Below are 24,289 nucleotides of genomic sequence, written 5' to 3' on the forward strand. Positions count from 1 at the left end.
ATGTTGTTAGTGTGGGGGTTCTTTTGCTTGAGACAGTTGATGACTATCTGCCTATTTAAGATAGTCTGATCTGTACCCCTCCACTTGAATAGAGTTATTGGCCTGACAATGTTATCCTCTAAGCTCTATTCTCTGGTATAGTGAATACTGAATAGTGAGCCAGATTCAAGGTATCCCCTATAATTGATGCACCGCTTTGGCGCCTGGTTGTGGTGACAAGCGAGCAAGGGTGCCTGCGGCATTGAAGACTCTGGTTAAAAAGCTTGTCCAAAAGCTCAGGGTTAAGTATAAATTGGTAAGAACTTTAAAGGAAACAAATTTAGAAACGGTAGGTACAATGAGAAGAATTAACATAGCTTGTGTACATGGGACTAAATGGAAGGGTAAAGAAGCCGAGGAAGGAGATGGCTATACATGTTGGTACACTAGGGATAAATATAACTGAAATTGATTGAGAGTAGCACTAGATAATGATTTAAAATTGATGTTGTAGATTCTAAAAGAATTGTTGATAGGATGATATCGGTCCAACTTATGTTAGGAAAACAGCTAATCATTATAATTGATTCTTATACACCCCAATTAATATTTAAATAAATAAGAAACACGTTTGGTAACACATGGATAGATTAATTTGAGGAATTGGGCAAGAAGAAAATATTATTATTAGAGGATATCAAAATGGGAATGTTAGGTGAGCTAATAGAGGCTATTAAAGAATTTCAGGGTGGACATGCTTTTGGAGATAGGAATGAGTCGTCTTCAATTTCGGAAGTTGCTGTGGTTTATCATCTATAAATAGTAAGTACATGCCTTGAAAAAAAAAAAGGAAAAAAAAAAAGAATAATAATTAATAAGATAAAAAGGTAGGCAAATTAATAGCCAAATAGATTTCTTTTTTACTAAGGACTAATACGTTACTATGTAAAGATTAAATAAACGGTTTTTAACCAAGGACCAATAGTTTATAATAGGGTAGTGTAGCCATGCAACATAAATGATTATAGATTGGTTCTAAAATGCTGAAACATAGGATTTTGAGATTATATGCTTCAAGATAAGATGGTGGAACTTAAATGGAGATATCATGAATACTGTTATTGTGACCCGAACTTGATGTAGGACCCACAGGCCACAGCCACCCCAGGAAGACCCCAGGGAAGGTCTGGGGTGGTTGCCCAACGCTCTGCAGCTCTGTCAGCAGAATAGGAAATTTTGGCAGGCATGAAGGGTATTTTGGTAATTTGGGCAGACCAATGCAAGCCCAATGAGGTCTAGTTAGAATCAGAATTTTATTAGGAGTGTAGTCCTACTTTTGTTTTGTAATTCGAGTCAGTCTAGGTTGAGATAAGTATGAGTTCTATTTGCAGTAGGAGTCCTAATTAAATTAGATCTTCTTCTTTGTTTTGCTTTCAAAGTTGAGTCCAAGTATGAGTCCTTCAATGTGGGCTATAAATATAGCCTACTACATGTAACCTAGGAGTTCATGATGAATAAAAATTGATTGAAGTAGAATTCAAGTGGAGTTTTAGGGTTTCCAAGTGCATAAAAACTGTGCCCGAATAGAGCTGACAGAGGGGAACATGTAAGCGTGAAAGCTACTAATGGAAGCTGGGAGCTAGCAGCAGTCCAACATTTGACTTTTGTTCTAACAAAGACCTTAGATACTTGTTTGTAAGTGCCACCCCCAACGACCTAGTTTCCTTTGGCTGCCTACTTTTCTCTTATCTCTTATTAGTATCCAGACATCCCTCCGTTATAGTAGCTATCCGCCCTGCCCTAAACACAGGGATATAGAGAATCTATTCAGATAGGAGCTCACCTATTTGACGAGAAAAGTGGCCTATTCATGACGGAAAGGTTAGGCGTGCCAACCTCGTTAGCATCAAACGAATGGTTATGGTTACAGTCCGTTAGCTGTGGTAGAAATGTTGGTGATCTTCCTGAAACATCTGATGCATTGGATTGGGCCAAATCCTTGATGTCATGTCAAAATAAATCCCCTGGTTTCATGATCCTCAGCCAAGTTATTGGCCTTCATTAATGCAGTTCTTCTTTCCAAGTCCTCAATTGGTAAGCTAGCATTCCCCACCCTTCCCCCTCTTATCCCTTGGCGCACCTAACCTAGAGCATTCCCCCCACCCCTGCTGCAGTTTACCTCATAGCCCTAATTCCCTTGTCTCCCAACTTCCTACAAACACCTTCCCCTTCTAGGATTCCATTCCCTCCTCTAGCATTCAAGCCCCAACTAACCCCTAGTATCCCTAGAACTAGAAACCCTAATTCCACACAACCTAAATCCCATAACTTCCAACTCACACCATAGAATCCCCTTTCCTTTTGGGGCCGTCTTCCCCTTACCAACCCTAGCCTTCAATCCAAATTGCAACCCAAAACTAACCCTTGAAAACCCTAAAATCTGAAACTGTAAATGTCACACTGCAAAATCCTTAGAAACTTAATCTGAATTCGAAATAATTAGGTTCAGATTTATATTCCATCAACCCTAGGTCTGAAAACACCTAACCAACCCTCCCTACATTCCCCTAGAATCCCTAAACAGTCCCTAAATCTCTGGCCACAGGGTCTTGAGAAACCTTACTTTGTCTTGTTGATTTAATTAATTGATCCTTTGATTGGCCTCAACTTTGAGGCTACATCAGAATTCTTGTACTCAACTTTGAGATGGACCCACAGTGGCATATTTTGGTGGGTGACCCGAATGCCCATTTACCCAATTGAAGTTTATAAATATGTACCCTATGTTCTCTTAGGGAGTCATTATAAGATTTGGGATTTTCGCCTTGGGGTTTTTGGTGAGAGCTTTTGTATTGCTATTCCGGCAATTAGTTAAGAGGTCTCTATTGTTATCTTCTACCTAAGTAATGAAAGTTCTTTCATGCTGGTGGACATAGCACATCATGTTAGTGTGTGAACCACATTAAATGTATGTATTCCTTCCATTTGTTTTTTGTATTTGTTCGTGACTTTTTTGGTGCTCGTCTTAACAAACTGCTATAAGAGCTCCTAGTTGTTTTCTATATATGCCTTAATCGTGAGTGGTTCTCTATTTACGATCCTTTTCGAAGTAGAGTTGTGTTGATGGGGAATGATTCTCCTTGTACAATAGTTGGGAAGGGAAACATCAGAATCAGGATGCATGATTGCATTATCAAAATTTTGTTTAATGTTTGGCATGTTCCTGACTTGAAGAGAAGCCTTATCAATTTAGGCACCTTTCACTCAAAAGGATGTAAATACATAGCTGAAGGTGGAGTCATTAAGGTCAGTAAGGGTGCTTTCATATTGATGAAAGAAAAGGTTGGTGGTTAGTATGTCTTTTGCATGGTACTACAGTTACTAGATCCATTGCAGCAGCTTCATCAATTTCTGATTCAGATGTGTTAATTTCTAGCACATTGAGGTTAGGCCATATAAGTGAAAGAGGGATGGCTGCATTGAGCAAGAGAGGTCTATTATGGTGTTAGAGTGTATGAAAGATGGACTTCTGTGAGCACTGCATGTTTGGGAAGTAGAAGAGAGCCAGCTCCAGTATTCCCATTCACAAGACCAAAGGAATTCTAGACCATATTCATTTAGATCTATGGGGCCAATCCTAGGTTCCATCAAAGGGGACTAATGTCAGGTTCTTAATTACCTTTGAAACTAGTGTTTGGTACTTACTTACCTTTATTGATGATTATTCTAGGAAGGTCTCAATCTACTTCTTAAAGCACAAAATGAAGTATTTGTCACTTTCAAGCAATGGAAGAGTTTGGTTGAGAAGCAGGCTTGAGTTAATTAAAAGATTGAGAATAAACAATGGCCAAGAATTTCATGCAACTTTTAATGAGTTCTGTTAGAATGAGGGAGTTGCAAGACACCATATAGTTATGAAGGCATCTCAGTAGAATGGGTTTGTAGAGTGTATAAACAAAATCTTGTTAGAGAAGGCAATGTGCATGTTGTCAAATGTACGATTAGGCAAGGAGTTCTAGCAAAAGCAATAAAAGCAACAACATGGTTGTTGAATAAGGCTCCCTACTTATTGAGTAAACCTATTGATTACTCTAATTTAATTTTTGGATATCCTCCTTATGCATATAAGAATGATGGGAAGTTAGTACCTACGGTTAAGAAGTGTATTTTTCTTAGGTATGGATTTGTAGTTAAGGGATTCAGATTATGGTACCTGATCCTAGGAATCTTGAGTTTTTATTAGCAGAGATGTAACATTTAATGAGTTTGCTATGTTGCACTCTAGTGACGTTAGCTAGAAAAGTTCACGGAAGAAAGTGGAATTTGGAGAGGATGGTCCATCTTTAAAGAAAGCACCATCATCTTGTAATTCAGCTGCCCACATTTACTGAAGAAGAACATGCTTTAGGGAATTAGGAAGCAGATGAGTAAAGCATTGCTAGTTTAGGCTAATGAGGAATATTGGGCCAGCATAAAAATACAGGCATGTTGAAATTGTTGGTTTTGCATTGTTTTCTATAGATACAATTGAAAATCACCTTGCAACATATTTGGAAGTTATTTCTTCACTTGACTCTTCAAAGTGGTTGTTGGCTATGAATGATGTGATTGAGTCTCTTCATATAAATCAAACATAGGAGCTTGTCAAGCCGCGACAAGGGAAGAAAATGATTCGTTGCAAATGGGTCTACATGAGGAAAGAATCCACGAGAGGGTTGAAGATGCTAGATACAAGTCAACATTGGGTGAAAAAGGCTATAGTCAAGTACGAGGAGTTAATATAATGATGTGTTATCACTTGTTATATTAAGCATAGCTCTATTCGTGTTTTGTTTACTTTAGTTCTTATACGTAATTTGAAGTTGGAAGTTGGAACAACTCCATGTGAAAATTGCATTCTTGCATAGCAAACTAGAAGAATAGATTTACCATGGGGGTTTGGTTGTGGAAGGAAAGGACTGTATTTACTTTTTGAAGAAGTCCCTATATCTTTTGAAACAGTCTCCTATACAGTGGTATAAGAGGTTTGATTCTGTTATGGTTACTTTTGGCTATAGTAGTTGCAACTATGACTATTATGTATACTTTAGAAGACTCTTTAATGGTTCATTCATATATTTACTATTATATGTTGACGATATATTGATTGTCATTAGAGATATGAATTAGACTATTAGGTTGAAGCAACAGTTAGGTACTAAATTTGAGATAAAAGACTTGGAGATTATTGGTATGGAAATCAAAAGGGTTAGAAAGGTAGGGAAGTTATGGCTATCTCAAAAGAAATATATGGAGAAGTTATTCGAGTGCTTTGGCATGAAAGTGCAAAGCTCATTAGCACTCCAATTGCATCTCACTTTAGACTTTCACTACTCTATTACCTCAGATAGATAAAGAGGCGAATTACATGTTACGTGTTCCATGGTCTAGTGCAGTTCATTCTATTATGTATGCTATGGTACTCGACCTAACATTTCACAAGAAGTTAGCATGATGAGTAGATATTTGTATTGTGCAGGTAAAACTCAATAAAAGCAGTTAAATGGATACTTAGGTATCTGAAGGGGGATCTCTGGTGATTGTTTCGAGTTTGGGAGGAATGGTGAAAGATTAACAGGCCATGTAGACTCATATGCAAGTGATCTTGACGAAAGGTCACTTATAGGATGTGTTTACTATCAGAGGTTGTGCAATCAATTGGAAGGCTACTTTACAGGCAACGGTTGCATTATCTACTACAGAAACAGAGTATATGGAGGTGACTGAAGAGGTTAAAGAAGCTATTTGGTAGGGGTTTGAATTTGTAGACCAGACTGCTAAGACTTAACCGAGCCGGCCCAATTAGCCCAAACCAAAGCCTATTGATCTGGCTATGGGATGAGAGGTAAAAAATCTAATAGTTTGGGCTGGGTTGGCCAACCCATTTGTGGCCCTTCAGCCCCGAACCTAGGACCTTGACTAAACAGTACTAAATTCTCAACCCCTTATAAACTTGTAAAAAAAGAGATAAATAAAAGCTTTATTCCTATGTATGCTGTAGGGGTTATCTACTCAGGCTTGAATATCGATTATCATATTTGCTAACCAAACAATTTAAATAGTAAACATAATTAAAAAGAAATGGGTAGCAAAACATGATTGCACAGTTCCATCTTTGCAATTCACATGTGATCCTAGTGTTTTTAGATAGCTACTCAGCAATCTAAGACTGACCGCAAGTAGAGACACTCTCTGCACAAGTAACCCAACCTTTAATTGAGTGAGAGATGCTAGTACAACTTATGTGTAGGACGGACTAGGGTGTACTACCCATTTTTATTAATGTTAATTTTTATTCTCATAAAAAAAAGTCTTTGTTGGACCTTAAGCCCAAGAGATAAGAATCAAGACCCAAATGAATTTTAATTCCAGATGGGCTATGATGGTTGGATAATGGGTTGGTAATGGTCTCAAAAGTGCCTTAGCCTGAAACCAAACCGTTAGTTAACCCAAACCAAAACAAAACTGTTATTTGCAAATGGACCGTGTTTGGGCTCGATGTTTTTTAGCCTGAACTGTTAATCCCAGACCAAAACTGCCCTAGACCGAAATGTTGACATCCCTACTATTTGGCTTAGAGGTTTGATTGGAGAACTCAATATGGATTAGGATTTAATTGTGGTCCACTTTGACAGCCAGAGTGTTATTCATTTGATTAGAGATCAGATTGTCATGAGAGGATGAAGCACATTGATGTTTTAGCGGTTGAACTTTTTGACTTTTCTCCTTACTTTCTTAGAGCTCCCAATCCTGATGAAAGGGCCAATTCGAACGTGCCTGAAGAGTTCTCTTTGTATATAGATACTCTGGAGAGTGTAGTCCGTTTTCCGTTCTTTGTTTTCTGCTGTTTTGAATCATTAGGACATTTGTCCCGGAATGCTTCTCCCCAATAGCTGACGTCTCATCGTTGGCTTTTTGGGTTTGTGTTTTGAACTTGGCATCGAACCTTCTCTCCCTGTTTTTGTACATTTTCATGTTTTGTCTCTTTCCCACCCTTCGGGTTGGGTTTTTCTTTCCAAGCGTAATAAGGTTGAGCTTGGATGGTCGGGTAGTATCCTTGCCAGGGGAACCTGTCCTTCACAAGGGGTGGCGCAGACGATATTTTTCTGCCGAGCGCCTCAATCAGATCTTAATTTCCCGATCACCTGGAAGCTGCTTACTTCTTATTCTGAGGGTAATCGGGTCCTTCCCCTATCTAAGGCTGAAAAAGCAGCTGTCAAGAAGATCAAGTCAATTCCATGGTACCAAAAGATACATGGTCTTGAGATGGAATACACCCCGATTCTTCAATATTGGGGGCTGGCTTGTTGTGAGTTTCCTAACTGTTGTATTTGTCTTTTCTATTCTCTGACGATACCCTGAACAGAACTTGAACAGGTAAGTTTTCTCATTCTTTTTCTGTCTGGTTCGTTGGCTTCTTCTCCCTAAATAACTCCAAAGTAGTATACTTGGGGGTTATTCATTCCGGAAGCTCTTTACTAAAAACTCCTTTTCCGATATCTGAACTTTAGACATCTATGGTTTTTTTTTTGTTGGTTGACCTTCCTTATCCGGCAACATTCGCCTTTCCTTGCAGTGCCTCCAAAAGTTAACTTGGATGCTGTTAGGGTAAAATCTTCTAAGAAGACTACTCCAGTGGCGAAAGAGGTCATTCGATGCGAAGAGGTTGTTGTTGGTGATCCTTCTAAAGTTCAGATTCCCATAGCTTCAGCTGGTGCCGTTCAGATTCCCATAGCTTCAGCTGGTGCCTCATTTGTGTCTTCTTCCATGATGGAGACCGTTTGGCTTGCTAAAAAAGATGCGGTTCCTTCCATTGCCGCCCAAGTCTCCGAAACCCTAGTTGGCGCCTCGTTGGCATCTTCCTCCACGCCTTAAACAGTTATGGATGCAATCAGGGATACTTGCTCCTCGACAGTGGAGGAGGTTTTCCAAGAGGCTGAGGATCCTGCTTCCAAAAGAAAGCTTCCTTGGTCAGATGATGAAGTATACAGGCCTTCTTGGTCGTTGAAGAGGTCTGACTTGGTGACAGGCAATTTTGAAAAGGCGCTAGAATGGTGCACTTTTGCTCAGATGCCTGCCGAGAACAAAGCCTTCAATGCTGTTCCCGATAAGGCCTTTATAAAGTCATTTGTACTGTAAGTATTTCTTCATCGTCTTTTTTTCTGAAAATTTTTCTGCTTCCAACTAACTTCTTTCGGTATTGTAGGAGCCTTGCTGATAACTTCCACAAGCAGGTGGAATCAACTTTTAAGCTTAGTAGCTTAAACAATGATCTTTCTCGGCTTCGGGAAGAATCCAAAGCCAAAGATGCCGAGCTTGCTCATATTCAGGATAGGCTTTGGGAAGTTGCCCGAGTGAAGAATTCTGAAATCGAGCTGCTTCATTCTGATTTGGATGGTGCTAGGGAGAGAATCCGAAAGCTGGAGCGGGAAGTTGAAAAGCTTTCGGGAGAACTGAAGGGGTCTAAAGCTAAAGTTCCTGCGCCTACGGCTCAAAGGCAAGCCGTTACTCCTCTGCCCGAAACTCTCTTGACTGATGTTCGCAGGGCTTGTGTCTTCAAATACTTGCAGAGCAAGCCATTTGTTAATATGTTGAATGCCTATAATTTGCAGGCTTATCGGGACGGCGAGAACGAGGTATGGGAGTCAATCCTTATTTCAACACGGCTCCCCACTGTAAAAGTTGTCACCCCGAAGTGTTTGAAAAGCTGCGACTTCCTCTTCCTGCTTGGGCTAAGGATGTGGTAGACCGACCCGCACCAGATCCGAATATAATGCATTATCTTGTTGACTCTCCTCCTTTGTCCCCCCTTAAAGGATTCAGCTATGAAGAGCTTGCTTCGAATGCAGGTCTGATTAAGGGTCAGGCCTCTTTAGAAAAAGCTGGATGAAGGGTACGGAATTGCGGAGGATTTTGCAGGTGGGAGCTTACGGAACTCTTTGCAATCACCGAGGATGAGAGGGGTCGGTCAAATGATGAGAGGCCCCATGTCTCCACATCCATCAGTCAACCTATGTCTTCCCAACTCTGTTTCAACATATAGGAGCCGCTTCAATTTTCTTCTTGACTTTGCTTCGATAAAGGAAAGTTTAAGGAACTCTTTGCAATCACCGATGATGCTACTTAGAATTCGCTATTTCTTGTCCGAACGAAGATTTGACCTCAACACTTGTTATCTCACATGTATTTTTTCTGAGAACTTTTTGATGTTGTAAAGGTTGGCCCCTTTTGATCATTTAAAGAAATAAAGAATTAACTTTATGCTTAAACTTTGTCAATCGATGAAGTCTTTGCTTTAGTAGGCCTTAGCCGATCGAAACCGATGCCTTTGCTTAGGAATTTCCGAAGAATTTTTCTTAGCTTGCGAAGGTCCCACTCGGGTTTTAAACTGATGCCTTTATGATTACTTAAGAATTTCCTTAGAAATTTATTAAGCTTGCGAAGGTTCCACTCGGGTTTTAAACCGATGCCTTTATAACTACTTAAGAATTTCCTTAGAAATTTATTAAGCTTGCGAAGGTCCCACTTGGGTTTTAAACCGATGCCTTTATGACTACTTAAGAATTTCCTTAGAAATTTATTAAGCTTGTGAAGGTCCCACTCGGGTTTTAAACCGATGCCTTTATGACTACTTAAGAATTTCCTTAGAAATTCATTAAGCTTGCGAAGGTCCCACTTGAGTTTTAAACCGATGCATTTATGACTACTTAAGAATTTCCTTAGAAATTCATTAAGCTTGCGAAGGTCCCACTCGGGTTTTAGACCGATGCCTTTATGACTACTTAAGAATTCCCTTAGAAATTCATTAAGCTTGTGAAGGTCCCATTCGGGTTTTAAACCGATGCCTTTTGATTTGATCTATTTTTGCTGAATAATGTGTGTTGCCCCCAATCAAAAGATATGTGTTGAAAACCGGAAATTGCATTGATTGAGCTGGATTCTCTACATCGGGAATGAGAATGATAAACTTTTAGGGATAATACTTCTTCAGGTGTCTTGCATTCCATTAACGATCCAGCTCTCGTTCCGTTGCAATGTTCTTTAGCTTATACGCCCCTTTGCCGACCAGCTTGATTACTATATATGGTCCTTCCCATGAAGGATCTAGCTTCTTCTGATGACGTGGATCTGAAGCTAAAGTGTTCCTTAGAACCAGATCTCCCGCTCGGTATTGACGATGCTTTACCTGGGAATTGTAGTGTGATGCTATCCTTTGCTGGTAATGTTGAGTTCGGGCAATTGCCTTTGTTCGAACTTCATCTAGCAGCTCAAGGCTATCTAGTAATCCTTGTTCGTTTGCTTTTTGCTCGAACTCTCTTTCTCGAAGTGTTCCAGCCATTACTTCGACGGGTGCCAATGCTTCTGATCTATAGGCTAATTTAAATGGAGTTTCTCCAGTGGGAGTCCGAACCGTAGTTCAATAAGCCCATAGAACATTGTGTAACTCTTCAACCCATAACGCTTTGTTAGACTCGAGTCTTTTCTTTATTCCATCGAGTAGCGTTCAGTTGGTAACCTCCAATTGCCCATTGCTCTGTGGGTATGCTACTGATGACATTCGATGTTCAATCAAGTAAGTGTTGTAGAACTGCTCGAACTGTGGGTTGTCGAATTGTGTTCCATGATCGGTTACGAGGATTTTTGGCATCCCGAACCGATAGATGATAGATTCCAGTACGAATTTCTCCACCCTTCTTTCGGTGATGGTCACCAGAGCTGTAGCCTCTACCCATTTCGTGAAGTAATCGATTGCTACAATGAGATATTCCCGTCCGCCAGTGGCCTTGGTGAATTTTCCCATAATATCGATTCCCCACATTGCAAAGGGGATGGGGTCGAGAATTGAAGTTAGGGTTTCAGCTGGCCTTTTGGAGACTGTGGCATGAATTTGACAGTTTTTGCAATGATGAACGTACTCCATTGCTGTCTCTTGAAGTTTTGGCCAATATAAACCGAGTCTTAGGATTTTGTGGGCTAAAGCATGACCACCCATATGTGCCCCACAAATCCCTTCATGAACCTCTTCCAACGCCGCATTCGATCCTTCGGGGCCCAAGCATCTTAAGAGGGGTCCGGCATAAGACCTTCGGTATAGCCTTCCATTCTGCATTATAAACCTTAATGCCCGCACCTTGATTACTCTTGCCTCCTTTGGATCCTCCGGTAGCTTATCATCTCTGAGATATTCTACGATTGGGTCCATCCAACAATGTTCGGCTTCAATATATGATATTTCCTTTCCTTGATTGCTTGGGAATGTTAATTCCTTAATGTAGACTGAAGGGTCGAGTGTCTTCTCCTTGGCATTAGCCAATCTTGAAAGTTCATCTGCCATCGCATTTTCTTTTCTTGGAATCTGACACACTTTCAGACTCTTGAATTCCTTCTGCAATGCTTGCACGATTTCTTGATATTTTTGCAATCGGGGCTCCTTGACTCCATATTCCGCTTGCACTTGGTTGATAATAAGTTGCGAATCACTAAAGATAGTGACCTCTGCTATTGCCAGTGCCTTTGACAGACGAAGTCCAGCTATCAAGGCCTCATATTCTGCCTCGTTGTTGCTTGCTTTGAATGTGAACCTTAAAGCGTAGTGAATGATGAATCCTGCTGGGCTTTTCAAAAGAATTCCAGCCCTAGCTCCTTGCTTATTGCTCGAACCGTCCACTTATACCTCCCACATCGTTGGAATACTGAGTTCGGCTACCTCCTAAGTCGGTGTAGTGGTTTCTACCATGAAATCAGCCAATGCTTGAGCTTTGATTGCTGTTCGAGGTTTGAAACTTACTTGGAATTCACCAAGCTCAACCGACCATGCCACCATACGTCCAAACAAATCAGGTTTATGAAGGACTTTATTCAGAGGAAAAGAAGTCAATACCTCTATCGGATGTGCCTGAAAGTATGGCCTTAGCTTTCTGGCCGCCGTCATAAGAGCTAGGGCCTGCTTCTCAATCTGGGAATATCGTGTCTCTGCGTCGAGGAGCACGTGGCTGACATAATAGGCTGGCCATTGCTTCTTTTCTCTTTCCCGAACAAGTACCGCACTTACCGTCGAGAGAGATGTTGCTAGGTAGACTTGCAAAACTTCTCCCTTCTCCGGTCGGGATAAGAGTGGTGGCTTGCCGAGTGTTTCCTTCAGATTTTCGAACGCCTTTTGGTATTCTTCTGACCATCGAGCCTTCCCTGCTACCCCTCAAATCCTTGAGTGCTTTGAAGAAAGGGAGGCATTTTTCTCCTGATTGCGAGATAAATCGGTTCAGTGCAGCTACTCTCCCCGTTAGGCATTGCACATCTCAAACGGTTCTGGGAGGTTCCATGTTAATCAAAGACTGTATTTTCTCTGGGTTGGGCTTGATACCTCTTTGAGATACCATGAAACCTAAGAATTTCCCTGACGATACCCCAAAGGCAAATTTTTCTGGGTTTACCTTCATTTGGTATTTCCAAAGCACCGAAAATACTTCTGCCAAATCTTTGACATGCTTTCTCCTTGCTGTGCTTTTTATTAGCATATCGTCGACATATGCTTCCATGTTTTTCCCAATTAGATCGCTGAATATTTTGTTTACTGCCCTCTAGTAAGTAGCTCCTGCGTTCTTCAGGCCGAACGACATGACTTTGTAGTAGAAACTTTCACGATCGGTCATGAAAGCGGTTTTCTTTTCATCTTCCTGATTCATGAGGATCTGGTTGTACCCCGAGTATGCATCCATGAAACTTAACGTTTCATATTCAGCGGTGTCATCTATTAAAAGATCTATCTGGGGCAGCGGATAGCAGTCTTTCTGGCAGGCCTTGTTGAGATCCGTGTAATCTGTACAGATTCTCCATTTTCCATTCGCCTTCTTTACCATCACCACATTGGCCAACCAGGTTAGGCATTCAATGGGTTCAATGAACCCTGAATTCTTTAGCTTTTCGACTTCGCCCCTGATGGCCTCGTGCTTTTCGATCGAGAAGTTTCTCCTCTTCTGGATAATTGGTTTTATCTTTGGATTTATCCAAAGCTTGTGCTCCGCTACTTGACGATCTATTCTCGGCATATCCTCTCTGAGACCATGCAAACACATCTCTGTTTTCCCAAAGGAATAGCTTTAGATCCGTTTTGAACTCTTCCATTTGCTCGGATCCGATGTGAGTAGTTCTTTTTTCATTGTCGGGATCCAGCTGGATTCGTTCCAACTTTTCTACTGGCTCAGGTCTTTGCATTTCTTCCTCATCCCAATTGTCATGTGTCTTAATTGGCAAAGCCGTGGCCTTCTTCGGACCTTCCTTGTCTTTTAGATACGCCACGTAGCACTATCGGGAGATTCTTTGGTCAGAGGAAACCTGACCAATTCCCGTCTTAGTTGGGAATTTTATCTTGAAGTGCTTAGTCGAAACTACAACACCTAATTTTGTTAAAGACGGCCTACCGAGAATGACGTTATAAGCCGGAAGTTCCCGAACCACTAGGAAGCTCACCCGAATTGTAGCTTCCTTGAGGAAGTTTCTAACTGACAGATCCAGTTGTACTGATCCTTCAGCTATAGCCGATGACCCGGCAAAACCATAAATATGTGTGGATGACGGCTCCATTAGACCTTCCTCGATTTTAAGCTTTTGATAAGCTTCATAAGACAAAAGGTCTGCAGCAGATCCTGTGTCAACTAGCATTCTGTGTACTTCTCGGCGTGCAATTTCTACCTTGATGACTATGGCATCCTCATGAGGTATACAGACACCTCTCTCATCTTCTTCACCAAAGGTGATCAAACCCTCACCATTCGGTCTTTTTCGTTTCTGCGTTTCTCCAGTTCTAATGAACTAAGATTTGGCCTTCAGCTTTCGGAGCGACTCAGGCTCGAGTCCCCCGAATATCGTCAATATTGGTGATCGGGTGGCATCGATCACTTCCTTGCCCTTCTTAGACTTAGGAGCTTTGGTTCGCCGCTCCCGACTTACCGAACGCTCCCTTTTCTCTCCAGTTGCTCGCGATTCTCCTTGTCTTCCCTTGATGAAACTAGAAAGGTGACCTTGAGATATCAATCTCTCGATATCGGCCTTCAGATGTCTGCAATCATTGGTATAGTGACCGTAATCTTTATGAAAACGACAATACCTTTCCATATTTCGCTCCCCGAGTTTTGTTGGAACCTTGGTGGCCATTTTAGGATATTTTTTCCTTTTATGATACCCAAGATCTCTGGCCCGGGGGGTATTCAAGGGTGTATACTCGCTTTGATTTGGAGACCTCTGTCGCCACGCCGTATGAGGCCTTCCAACTCGATCCCGAGCTCGCTGTTTGGGCTTTTGCTTTTTCTCGGGAGCTGCTTTCTGCTCTTTTGTAGAGGCCTTCTAGTCTCCCTGACGTGCATCCATAATTTCTGTGACCTCCGCCTACTTCTGACACCTTTGTACCAGTTCAGCATAGGTGGTAGGCATATCTTAGAGTAATAACTCCAAGAGTCTCCGGTTGGTGAGTCCAGTGAACAAAGCATTTTTAGCTACCTGTTCATCTAAATTCTCGATTTCCATCGTGACCCTGTTGAATCTTTTCAGGTATTCCCGAATTGATTCGCTTTTCCCTTGCCTAATGGTAAACAAGGTTTCCTCGGTCTTCTTAATCTGAATTCCGCTTTGGAATCGACCGATGAATTTTCGCGCCACTCCTCAAAATCTATGATTCTTCCTGAGGGAAGATTCGAAAACCATTTTTGTGCTGCTCCGGTTAATGATGAACCGAACACCCTGCAAAGGATTTCATCTGAGTTACCAGCCACAACCATTGTTTGCTGGTAGTAACTTATGTGAGCGATTGGATCTCTCGAACCATCAAACAAAGAAAAAGTAGGTAACCGGGAATTTTGAGGAAATTGATTCCTAATGACCGAATATATATCATCAGTCATTTTTCCTCTTGCCAGTTGTCTGAGCCTCTGATTTATATTAGCCAGCTCTTGGCCAATACATATCGATTGTCCACCGGTGATACGAGCATTGTCTCGAACCATACACCTGGAGGTTGGTGAATGAGTTCGTACTCCAACACCCAACCTTGTTGTTGAATGAGTTGTGCTTCCTTGCGGTCGTATAACTCGATCATCTCTTCTGGGGAGTTCCCCAATTCTTCTTGATTCTTCACCTTGCCTCCGGGCGTCTTCCCGGAAATTCTGGCCAACATTCCGGCCTTCCGGTAAACTTCTTTCCCTCCTTTGGGAACGTCCTCGTGGAAGCGAGGTAGATATTTCCTCGCCTTCTCTCACACGCCTTCTTGCTTCTCACTGATCAGGAGCCTGTGGCGCCACCACTTGCCTAACCAACGCATGAAGCATCTGGTTCATCTCCAGAAATTGGAGCTGCATTTGGTCCAACTGTTGTTGGAGAGGATTGAGAGGATACTGTTGGTCATTACCCCCCGTCCTCGATCTTCTTGTACTTCATGAGCTCGACTTCCTTTAGGGATTTCATTCAGGCCATTTCCTTCAGGAAGTGGAACGTTCGCATCTCGCTGAGCCGCAGCAGCCGCTGCCGCTAATCTGGTGACCATGACTTTCTAAAGCATTTCACACAGTCAGCCCCAGATGATGCGTCCAAAATCCCAGCCCTCAGATTGTGTAAGAATGACCTGCAAAACAATCGTCAGATGTGGCCCTACCGTGGTGGTCGGGAGTCCACCTCCGAAGGCTAAGTCAGCTGATGAACTGATCACAAAGACTTTGCTTGAGCACAGAGCAGACGTATGAATACGAATATTGGGAATACGATTCAGTTACCTTTCTTGTACGTAGGTCATGCTTTATATAGTGTTTACCTTCGAACCTCCTTCGTTGGATTTACTTGAGCCTTCTTCGGGTGGCCGTCCGATCTTAACGATTAGATCCGTTGATAATAGATCCGTTCGTTGGTGGGATAATGGACAACTGCATGATCATAGTGTGGCAGTTATCTGAGTAAGCACGATCGTTTGCTCCCGTAAGTGCCCTTAACCGTCTCCTTGACATTCGTCCACTCCGATAATTACGGACTCGGGCGTGCCTGTTGACTGAGTCAGGTTTCTTCCTCAGCAAGCTATCTTTAAACCTGGCCCGCTCAGATGCGGGTCGGTTCGTTTCTTCCCGACCGAAGTCAAGGGTCGAACCAGGGGCGGATCCGGTTCGACAATGATTTTTCCCGTATCAGGTATCATATGTCAAAGAAATAGTTGGTGAAGTCAATATCCAGGTATTAAAGATTGGTATTGAAGACAATCTAGCTGATATGTTAACTAAGCGGTGCTATACCAAGTTTGAGCATTGCTTGGACTTTATTAGAAGTCGTACTATGTTAAGGGGTACATGATCAAGTGTTCCTTGGGGTACACTTAGTCATATACAACTATGATGGATGTTGATCTGTTGCAAATTCAGGAAAGAGAGTTACCAGAAAGTGGCTATTTTGGTTATTTGGGGTAAATCATAATAAAGAACAACTGAACAAGTTTGAGGGCAATAAAATGCAGAGGATCAAAGTAGGACAGATGAAGTGTAGAGGCTGGAGTTTTGTGTGATCAATGTATTCCTTTACAGTTTAAAGGAAAATCCTATATGATTATTGTACTACTGGATATGATGTACGTAATAGAATGTTGGGCAGTTTAAAAGTGTCATATCCAGAAGCTGTGCATAGAAAAGATGATGAGGATGTTAAGATAGATGTGTGTAAAAACTAGCAAAGATAAAGTAAGGAATGAATGTGTTAGAGCTGGTCTGAGAGTTACCTGGACCAATGACATGCTCTGAAGGAGTTGTTTGAGGTGGCTTGGGCAATGTTCAGCAGAGCCCCAGGGTCACCCAGTAATGAAGTGTAAATGAACCATATTGAAGGGGCAAAAAAGAGCTTGGGGCAGGCATAAAATGACTAGGAATTGTGAGAAAGGATATGCATAGTCTAGGTCTTGCTAATAAGTTGATCTCAGATAGAGACCATTGAAGGGCAAGGATCTTGTGGTCTTGTCTTGCTGTGCTGTGACTCTTTCTGCTTACATTAATATTTCATTTTTCTGACCTATACGGCTATACCTTTTGTAATCTTATTTTATTTTATTTTTGTTTATTAAAAAGAGGTTTATTTGGATGCACGTAGCCAAACCCATTAAGTTGTGATAAAGCTGAACTGTTGTTATACTGGGAACTTCTGGGTTGTGCTGCTTTGGTTAGATGGGTTGGAAAACAAAATTTCTACAGTTCTACCCAATATTGTAGTGATCTTTTTTCCTCGAGAACTGGAACACAGTCAGCTAATCCTTATGGATAAGTTCAATCTGTTGCCAACCTCCAGTTAACTATATTATAATTCTTATGAGCATGAATATTATTGTTAGTTTGGTGAAACTAAGTCATACAATAGCAGCAATCATTAAATCTTTCATTGAATTGAAATTGGAAAGTGTTGTTTTAGAACTTCTCGTCAATCCCCCTCCCCACTACAATATATGAATAATGATAATAATGCAATCAATTGGGAAATCCAAGGAATAGCAAGTTGATTCCATTTTCTTTTAATATCCTGGTGCTACAAATGTTGCTTTAAGTAGAAGATTGGTAATGGATGGTTGGTGTTTGATTGTCCATTTCAGACATCAAGAGAAGGGTCATGCATTCATGTTATGATAAGAAATTTTTATTGTGTGTAGACCTACTGTATGATGTTTCATGTGTACCAAGAAGTTACTTCTCTTATGTAGAATTGCTTTTATCTAGAGACCTCTCATTTGGGTTTTTCATGTTGTCAATCTGATTATTGTTTTCTACTCTAGGTACAAAAAACTGAATGGGTGCATAACCCCTTGGCCTGAGGTCAACAGTCCAAAAGAAGTAGCTGGAGGGGAGTTACAGGGATTCCCAGATAGACTTTATGGAGTCCCTCCTAGAATATTGAAGGGATTTATTCCGGGGGTCAATGCTGAATCTTTTCAGAAAGACAACAGTTTGTGGAAGAAGCATGTAAATTCTTATAGAAGAATCAATCAATTAATTGGAACGAGGAGATACAGGAATCTTATGGATATGAATGCTGGGCTTGGAGGCTTTGCTGCAGCACTTGAATCACCAAAATCATGGGTAATGAATGTTGTGCCCTCTATCACTGACAAAAACACTTTGGGAGTCATATATGAAAGAGGATTGATTGGAATTTATCATGACTGGTATGCTCTTCTCCCCTCTTTATTGTCAGCATTTAATTTTTCTTCTTTTGGAGTGAAGTTGCTTTTTGGACTTTTATCTTGATGTTATCTTCATTATAGTTCTGCATATCTGATTGATCATTAGTTGGGAAGCAGCACATGATGGAGATTTAAGCATGAAAGATGTATCTCTGGACTTTGAGACAGATATAATGTGAAAATTTATCCTTTCAGGTGTGAAGCCTTCTCCACTTATCCTAGGTCATATGATCTCATACATGCTTATGGCGTATTCAGCTTGTACCTGGACAAGTAAGTCGGTTCTTTATTCCTGAATGTTATGAACTAATAATATTTGGTCTAGCTTCTGGCTGTAATGTATATTACATTAGCATATTAAATCGAAGTCTTCTAATGCTGATTTAATGAGTTAAAAAAGAAAAAGAAAAAAGGCTTATCCGTCCTTACTCGACTTTCTATCAATCATCAAACAGGTGCAGCATGGAAGACATCCTTCTTGAGATGGACCGGATTTTACGCCCAGAGGGGACAGTTATATTCCGGGACAATGATGATGTCCTCAATAAGGTGATGAGGGTAGCAAGTGGAATAAGATGGGACACCAAGATGTTCGATCATGAAGATGGACCACTGTTGCCGGAGAAGATACTGTTTGCAGTCAAACGTTATTGGGTTGGCAGTGACAGTAGTGTTATATAATTATTAGGAATGAGACATGCAATGGGGGAACCAGCGATGGCTTTTTACTACAATAGATTTCATAAAATTTTTTGAGAGTATAGGTTTAGGTGTTCTGTTTCTCATATGTATGCAATGAAAAGAAACTGTTCTGTTTCCCATATTCCTCTGATGGTGGTTTGCTAAATATTATTCTCCTCATTGTGATGGGGGCCATGCATATAGCAAAAAATTAGTCCAACAAGATAAGGAACTTTCCCCCCTTGGCATGTTAATCAAACTTGGCAATTGATGCATGTCACTAGCTTATTAAGCTTCACTAGTAGCAATAAATATTCTAAGCTTGTCGGTTGTCGCACACCCTAGATGGGCCAGTTACGTTTTAAAGTAGGCTCAAGCCAAGTTTGTGGAAGATTGTGGTACACTTAGTTAAGGCCTTAACTTTAAAAGAGAGGAGAACGGCCCCATCTGTAAAGAGAAGCGGCCCATGGCTTCCCCCGTGCCCCATATGTGAAGCTGAATTCGGATGCTACCTGGAAAGAAAAAGAGAAAGATGATGGGCCGGGCTTTGTCGTTCATGACCACACCGGGAAACTTTTGGCTGCGACTTCCATTCGAATGGATTTGAGTGGTGCATTGAAGGGCAAAGCCATAGCGAAGAGGGAAGGTCGTTTGGCTTGTGTGGCAGAGGTCTTATAAGCTACTGGTTAATGCTATAGAGATAGGCAATTATATTTTCATTGAGATTATCTTGTGAGGGATATCGTGTTAGAATATTAATAAAATATTTCACATAAGGTGGGTTTTATTGATGGTTATACACTTTGATTTTGTTTCATTATTTGGCATGATATAGACAATATATGGTTACTAAAACTCTAATATAGACTGGCTAGTGTAGGCTAATAAGGACCGTTAGACCTTGATAGACGATTTATTAAATTTGCCTTTATAAAATATGTTAGGTCGTATGAAATCACACCTAACCCTAACTTAGACACCCTATTTGTTTTGAATGAAGAAGAGCTTGTTTGTTGTTGGACCTTGAAGTTGGACCTTGAGTACAATGTTGTTATCTATGGAAGGTCTTAGGAAGTCAGGTCAGACCTCTCCCTTAGTGTAGATCCGAAGACTCGAAGTGAAGGATGAAGACTTTGTGGGCCATCTCAGTAGAAGACATGGTATTTGACCCAAAATACATGTGTTAATACAACCTAAAGGGGGTGATTAGGTTGTATCTAGTGGATTATCTCAAATTCTCGATTTAATTGCAATTTTAAAGTAAATTGAAGATTTAAATGAAATTGGATACTATCAAACAATTATAACACAAGAATTTATAGTGGTTCGACTTTACAAGTCTACGACCACTCCTCCCTTGGCCTCAAGAGAGTATTCCACTAATGAATCTCTTTCAATACAATGGGTAGAGAATCAAACCCTTACAGTCTTTGTTCCGGGGCAAGAGTGCTCTTTACAATCTTTGTTAATAAAATAGGGCAAGAGCACCCTTTGCAATCTTTGTTCACGGGCAAGAGCACCCAATGCAAATCCTAATCAACCTATACTAGAATTCAACAATCAATACAAGTATAAGAAGTGATGGATATTACCTAACAAGGAGTGTGACACTTTACCCCTTGTGTGAGTGTGATGCAATGAATGAATCAATAAAGACAATGCATCAATGAGAAGTCCCCATAGCCTTCAATAACTCCAAGCTTGATTTCAATAAGTTTGCTTAATAACTTTGGATTGATCTTCAAAGTTGGGTGGAGTTGGAAAGCTAGTAATCAATGCAAGATCACTTGTGTAGTTGCTTTTTCACTTGAGAGGGAGTAATAGCTTTGTTGGCAAGATTAAACCCCTCAAATGAGGGTGGTTGGGCTTATAAAGAAGTCCCACAATTGCTTAGCCCAACCTCCCAATGGATATAAAATTTCAGTGAAATGTTACTCCAGATGGTCGTCTGTCTCAAAAAAACTAGACATTAAACTAGCTAATTGAGTTGAGTCAGGGCCAGATGGTCGTCCGTCTGGCTTAAGTAGCCCAGACGGAAATTCCGTTTGGCCTACTGTGATTAAAACACAGTAAAGCAAACTAGACGGTCGACCGTCTGGTGCACAATTGCTGAATTACATTTGGAGCTTGGACTTGGCTTGGGTTCATGGACTTTTTGGTAAACCCTAAGCCTCATACACCCTACTAACATGTCCTAGGTCAATCTAGTGACATGAATTACATAATATACATGAATTTACATATGCGTGTATGCGAGAGTGTCTTAAGCCCTAATTCAACCTAAGTCTTGATCTTTGACTTGATCTTGTGCAACGGTCTTAATATTCATCTTGACTTTGGTTCTTAGTCCAAGATAGCTTGACATGACTTGAGCTATAGTATCCGGTAAATCTTTGGTCCGATTGCATTGCATTGAGGTTCGCTTAAGTGATGAGCTGGATAATACACAACTTAAGGGAATCATTAGTATATTGTGTTTGTCATTATCAAAACTGATTGGAGGGCGATGTGGCAAATGCTGACATGACATTTCCCAACAATCTCCCCCTTTTTTATGATGACAAACATATAAGTGATAACATGATAGAAAATCTTAAAAACTATCATTTATGCACTTGGATGATTATATAGCCATGAAGTATACTAATTACTCCCATACTTTGAAACATTTCATAAATCATCATGACATGCATTAAATGTCATGTTTATATGTTTCCAAACTTCATGCTATAATGTTTTACAATCTAAAGAGAATTTTAGCTGACTGTAATATTTCTCCCCCTTTGTCATGAAAAAAGGGAGAAGAAAGTATGAAATGCTCCCCCTAAATGTGAGCTTCTCTTGCAATAAGAACAAGATGACAGTAGAGAAGAGAAACATAAACTTGCATTTCATATCAACGAAGTCATTTACATCAATAATATCAAAAGTCATGTGTAAAGACAAGGGTTCAACATAAAGAGAGATGCAAGAACTAAAAAAATCATACCATGAAGTAAGATCTATTCAACCAAAAAAAAGTTCATAACATGAAACAAAAGACAACTGGAGCTAGTCTTCATCTTCGCTGCCATCCTCTTCATCACCACCACCACCTTCGCTGTCACTGCCACTTGCCTCAACATCTTCTTCATCATCCCCTTCCTCATCTGCATCTTCTTCTTCATCGCCTTCCACATCTTCAACTTCTGGAGATGGCATGGGAGGAATCTTGAGATGAGTCATCATATGTTGCATCATTGCTATATGACGAGTCATCATGCCTTCAAGAGTGTCTAGGCGATTACCCATTGAGTCAAAATGGGTATCAACATGCTGTTGCAAGGAGGTGAGGCGAGAATCAAAGGCTTGAAACCTCGAACTGGTGGAAGAGAAAGATGACCGTTGTGGCCCGGCTGATGCACCTTCTATATCAATGGCCTGAGGTGCACTACTTTGGCAGGCTTGTGCTGCTGTTCACTTGCGAGATGGAATAATTCCTTTGGCGTCCAGGTTTGGTGGTGGTTTCCTAGAGTCTTCATTTTTTAAACTAACATTAAATTGCATGAAGACTTTGGTGAGGAGACTGCCATATGGTAGACACTTGTTCCCAGTTACAATAGATTGAATCATGTATATGAGGATGATGTATGGGAGACATAAGGGTTGATGATGAAAAATGCAGTAGGTGACATAGGTCTGAAGAGAGGTGATATTAGACCGATGTCCCTTTTTAGGAACAAGGTTTCGCCGAGTGATTTTGCTGACTGCTTTAGCCTGATCATTGAACATTGTTTCCGTAATGTCCCTATGGTAGCTAGGCCAATTTCCAGGTTTGAGGAGACTTTGATAGACATCATCTATATTAAGATCCTCAGGTGGGATATCCTTGTAAGTCTAGAAGCGAAGATCTCCCTCAGTAGAGACCTGAAACAGGGTGTGAAAGGAGGGGATGGTGAGACTAATGTTCACCCCTTTTACATAGGAGGTGACTTTCAAATTTTCACCTGCTCCCTCATGACGAAATTGGCATAAAAATGATTCACAAGTCTGGGATAGGTGACCTCAGTGGCACAAAGCATGGGACCCCAGCCCAAGGCTTCGAACATATCCTTGATGGGAAATTTAGAGAAGTCATCAAGGTCAATAGTTGTGCCTTGCTCAATGCTTCGGGCGGCAACCTTATGAAAAATTCTTTTGGCTTTAGTGTCCCTAAACCACTTGTCTAGTCTAGGGGAACCCTCAGGGGACTTATCATGGGAAAGGCTAGGAGGAGGGGCTCTAGAAGAGGAAGCACCACCTCGAACTGAAGCGTTTTTGCGGCGAGACATGATAATTTGTCAATTAAGGAAATATACCAATTGGTATAAGCAATCACATTTTACAGAAATCTTGAAGATTTTAATAACAAATGGATGATGAGTCCTAGTAAGATTGACTCATGTGATCAAGACTAAGTTTAAAATTCAATTGGTTTGGCTGTGATGTGGAGAAAATATGATTGACCTTGGTTCATCCATGGTTCGATCCTCGACTCCGGCCGAGAAGAAGGAAATTGACTCACTTCCGAGAGAGCCAAGTTCAAGAGGTAGCTTGTCACATCCACCCAGCCGGTGCCCCATTTGGAATACCCGGGATGTGATCCACAGTCCAAGGATCAATGATCTGAGGTCCATGCCTCCCACATACACGGTAACACAATCATGAACAGTAATAATCAATGGTAAAAACAGTTAATACTAAGTATCATGAATAAGATAAGATTAACTAAATCAGAGTGCGGAATATAGACAATAATAGAGTGTGATCAAAATCATAAAGGGTGAGAAGGTGTGGTAGCCACCCTCTCAGAGCAGCGAAAAAGAAGTAAATCAAGTTAGTTACATATCCAAGTGTCACCAGAATAATCCAAAAACAAGTTAATTACAAGATCCAAGGTTCCACAAATACACCAGGGGAATGGGGCACTATGCTAGGGTTTCTTCTATACTAATGGTAGTCTCCTCAACAGTACGGATGAAGTAAACCCAACGTTGCCACTCCCGCGCAAATGTGGGGCTAACCCTGGTGCAGATAGTAATCCTCCTCGGCTCCAATATACGGATCCTCACCGACGCCCCTACCGGGAGGGTAGTATGTGGAATCATAGTCCGCCTCATAGGACGTGCCATCGTAATCTTCGGTACCTGGAATGTAGTCTAAAACATTTGCACAAAAAGGAATGAGTTCGAAGAACTCAGCAAGGAAGTTATTCCATAATTAGAAATCATACACATTCAGAACATATAATAATGCAATGCAATATGGAACATATGATGCAGATATGAGCCTAACTCTATGAATGCTAGTCTCTAGGGTAGACGTGCTTTAAGTCATAGCACCGTACTTCTCTGGGTCGTCAGTCACTCTCCCATTTCCATATCT

At 41.0% G+C, this 24,289-nt stretch overlaps 1 protein-coding gene across 2 annotated transcripts in view; it reads left to right on the forward strand.

Moving 5' to 3' along the window:
- Positions 1-19,713, forward strand: part of LOC149028920 (putative methyltransferase PMT2) — a 48,300-nt gene extending 28,587 nt beyond the window's left edge. For both annotated transcript variants that reach the window (XM_089139401.1, XM_089139408.1), the window contains exons 6-8: positions 17,798-18,187; positions 18,401-18,478; positions 18,661-19,713. In XM_089139401.1, the coding sequence (XP_088995527.1) occupies positions 17,798-18,187; positions 18,401-18,478; positions 18,661-18,886 (694 nt within the window). In that variant the 3' untranslated portion in view covers positions 18,887-19,713. The remainder of the gene's footprint in view (positions 1-17,797; positions 18,188-18,400; positions 18,479-18,660) is intronic.
- Positions 19,714-24,289: the final 4,576 nt, after the last annotated feature.

The sequence above is a fragment of the Hakea prostrata genome, chromosome 1, assembly GCF_041222555.1.
Source record: "Hakea prostrata isolate BN-2017 chromosome 1, UWA_Hpros_2, whole genome shotgun sequence".
In the NCBI taxonomy this organism is placed as follows: domain Eukaryota; kingdom Viridiplantae; phylum Streptophyta; class Magnoliopsida; order Proteales; family Proteaceae; genus Hakea; species Hakea prostrata.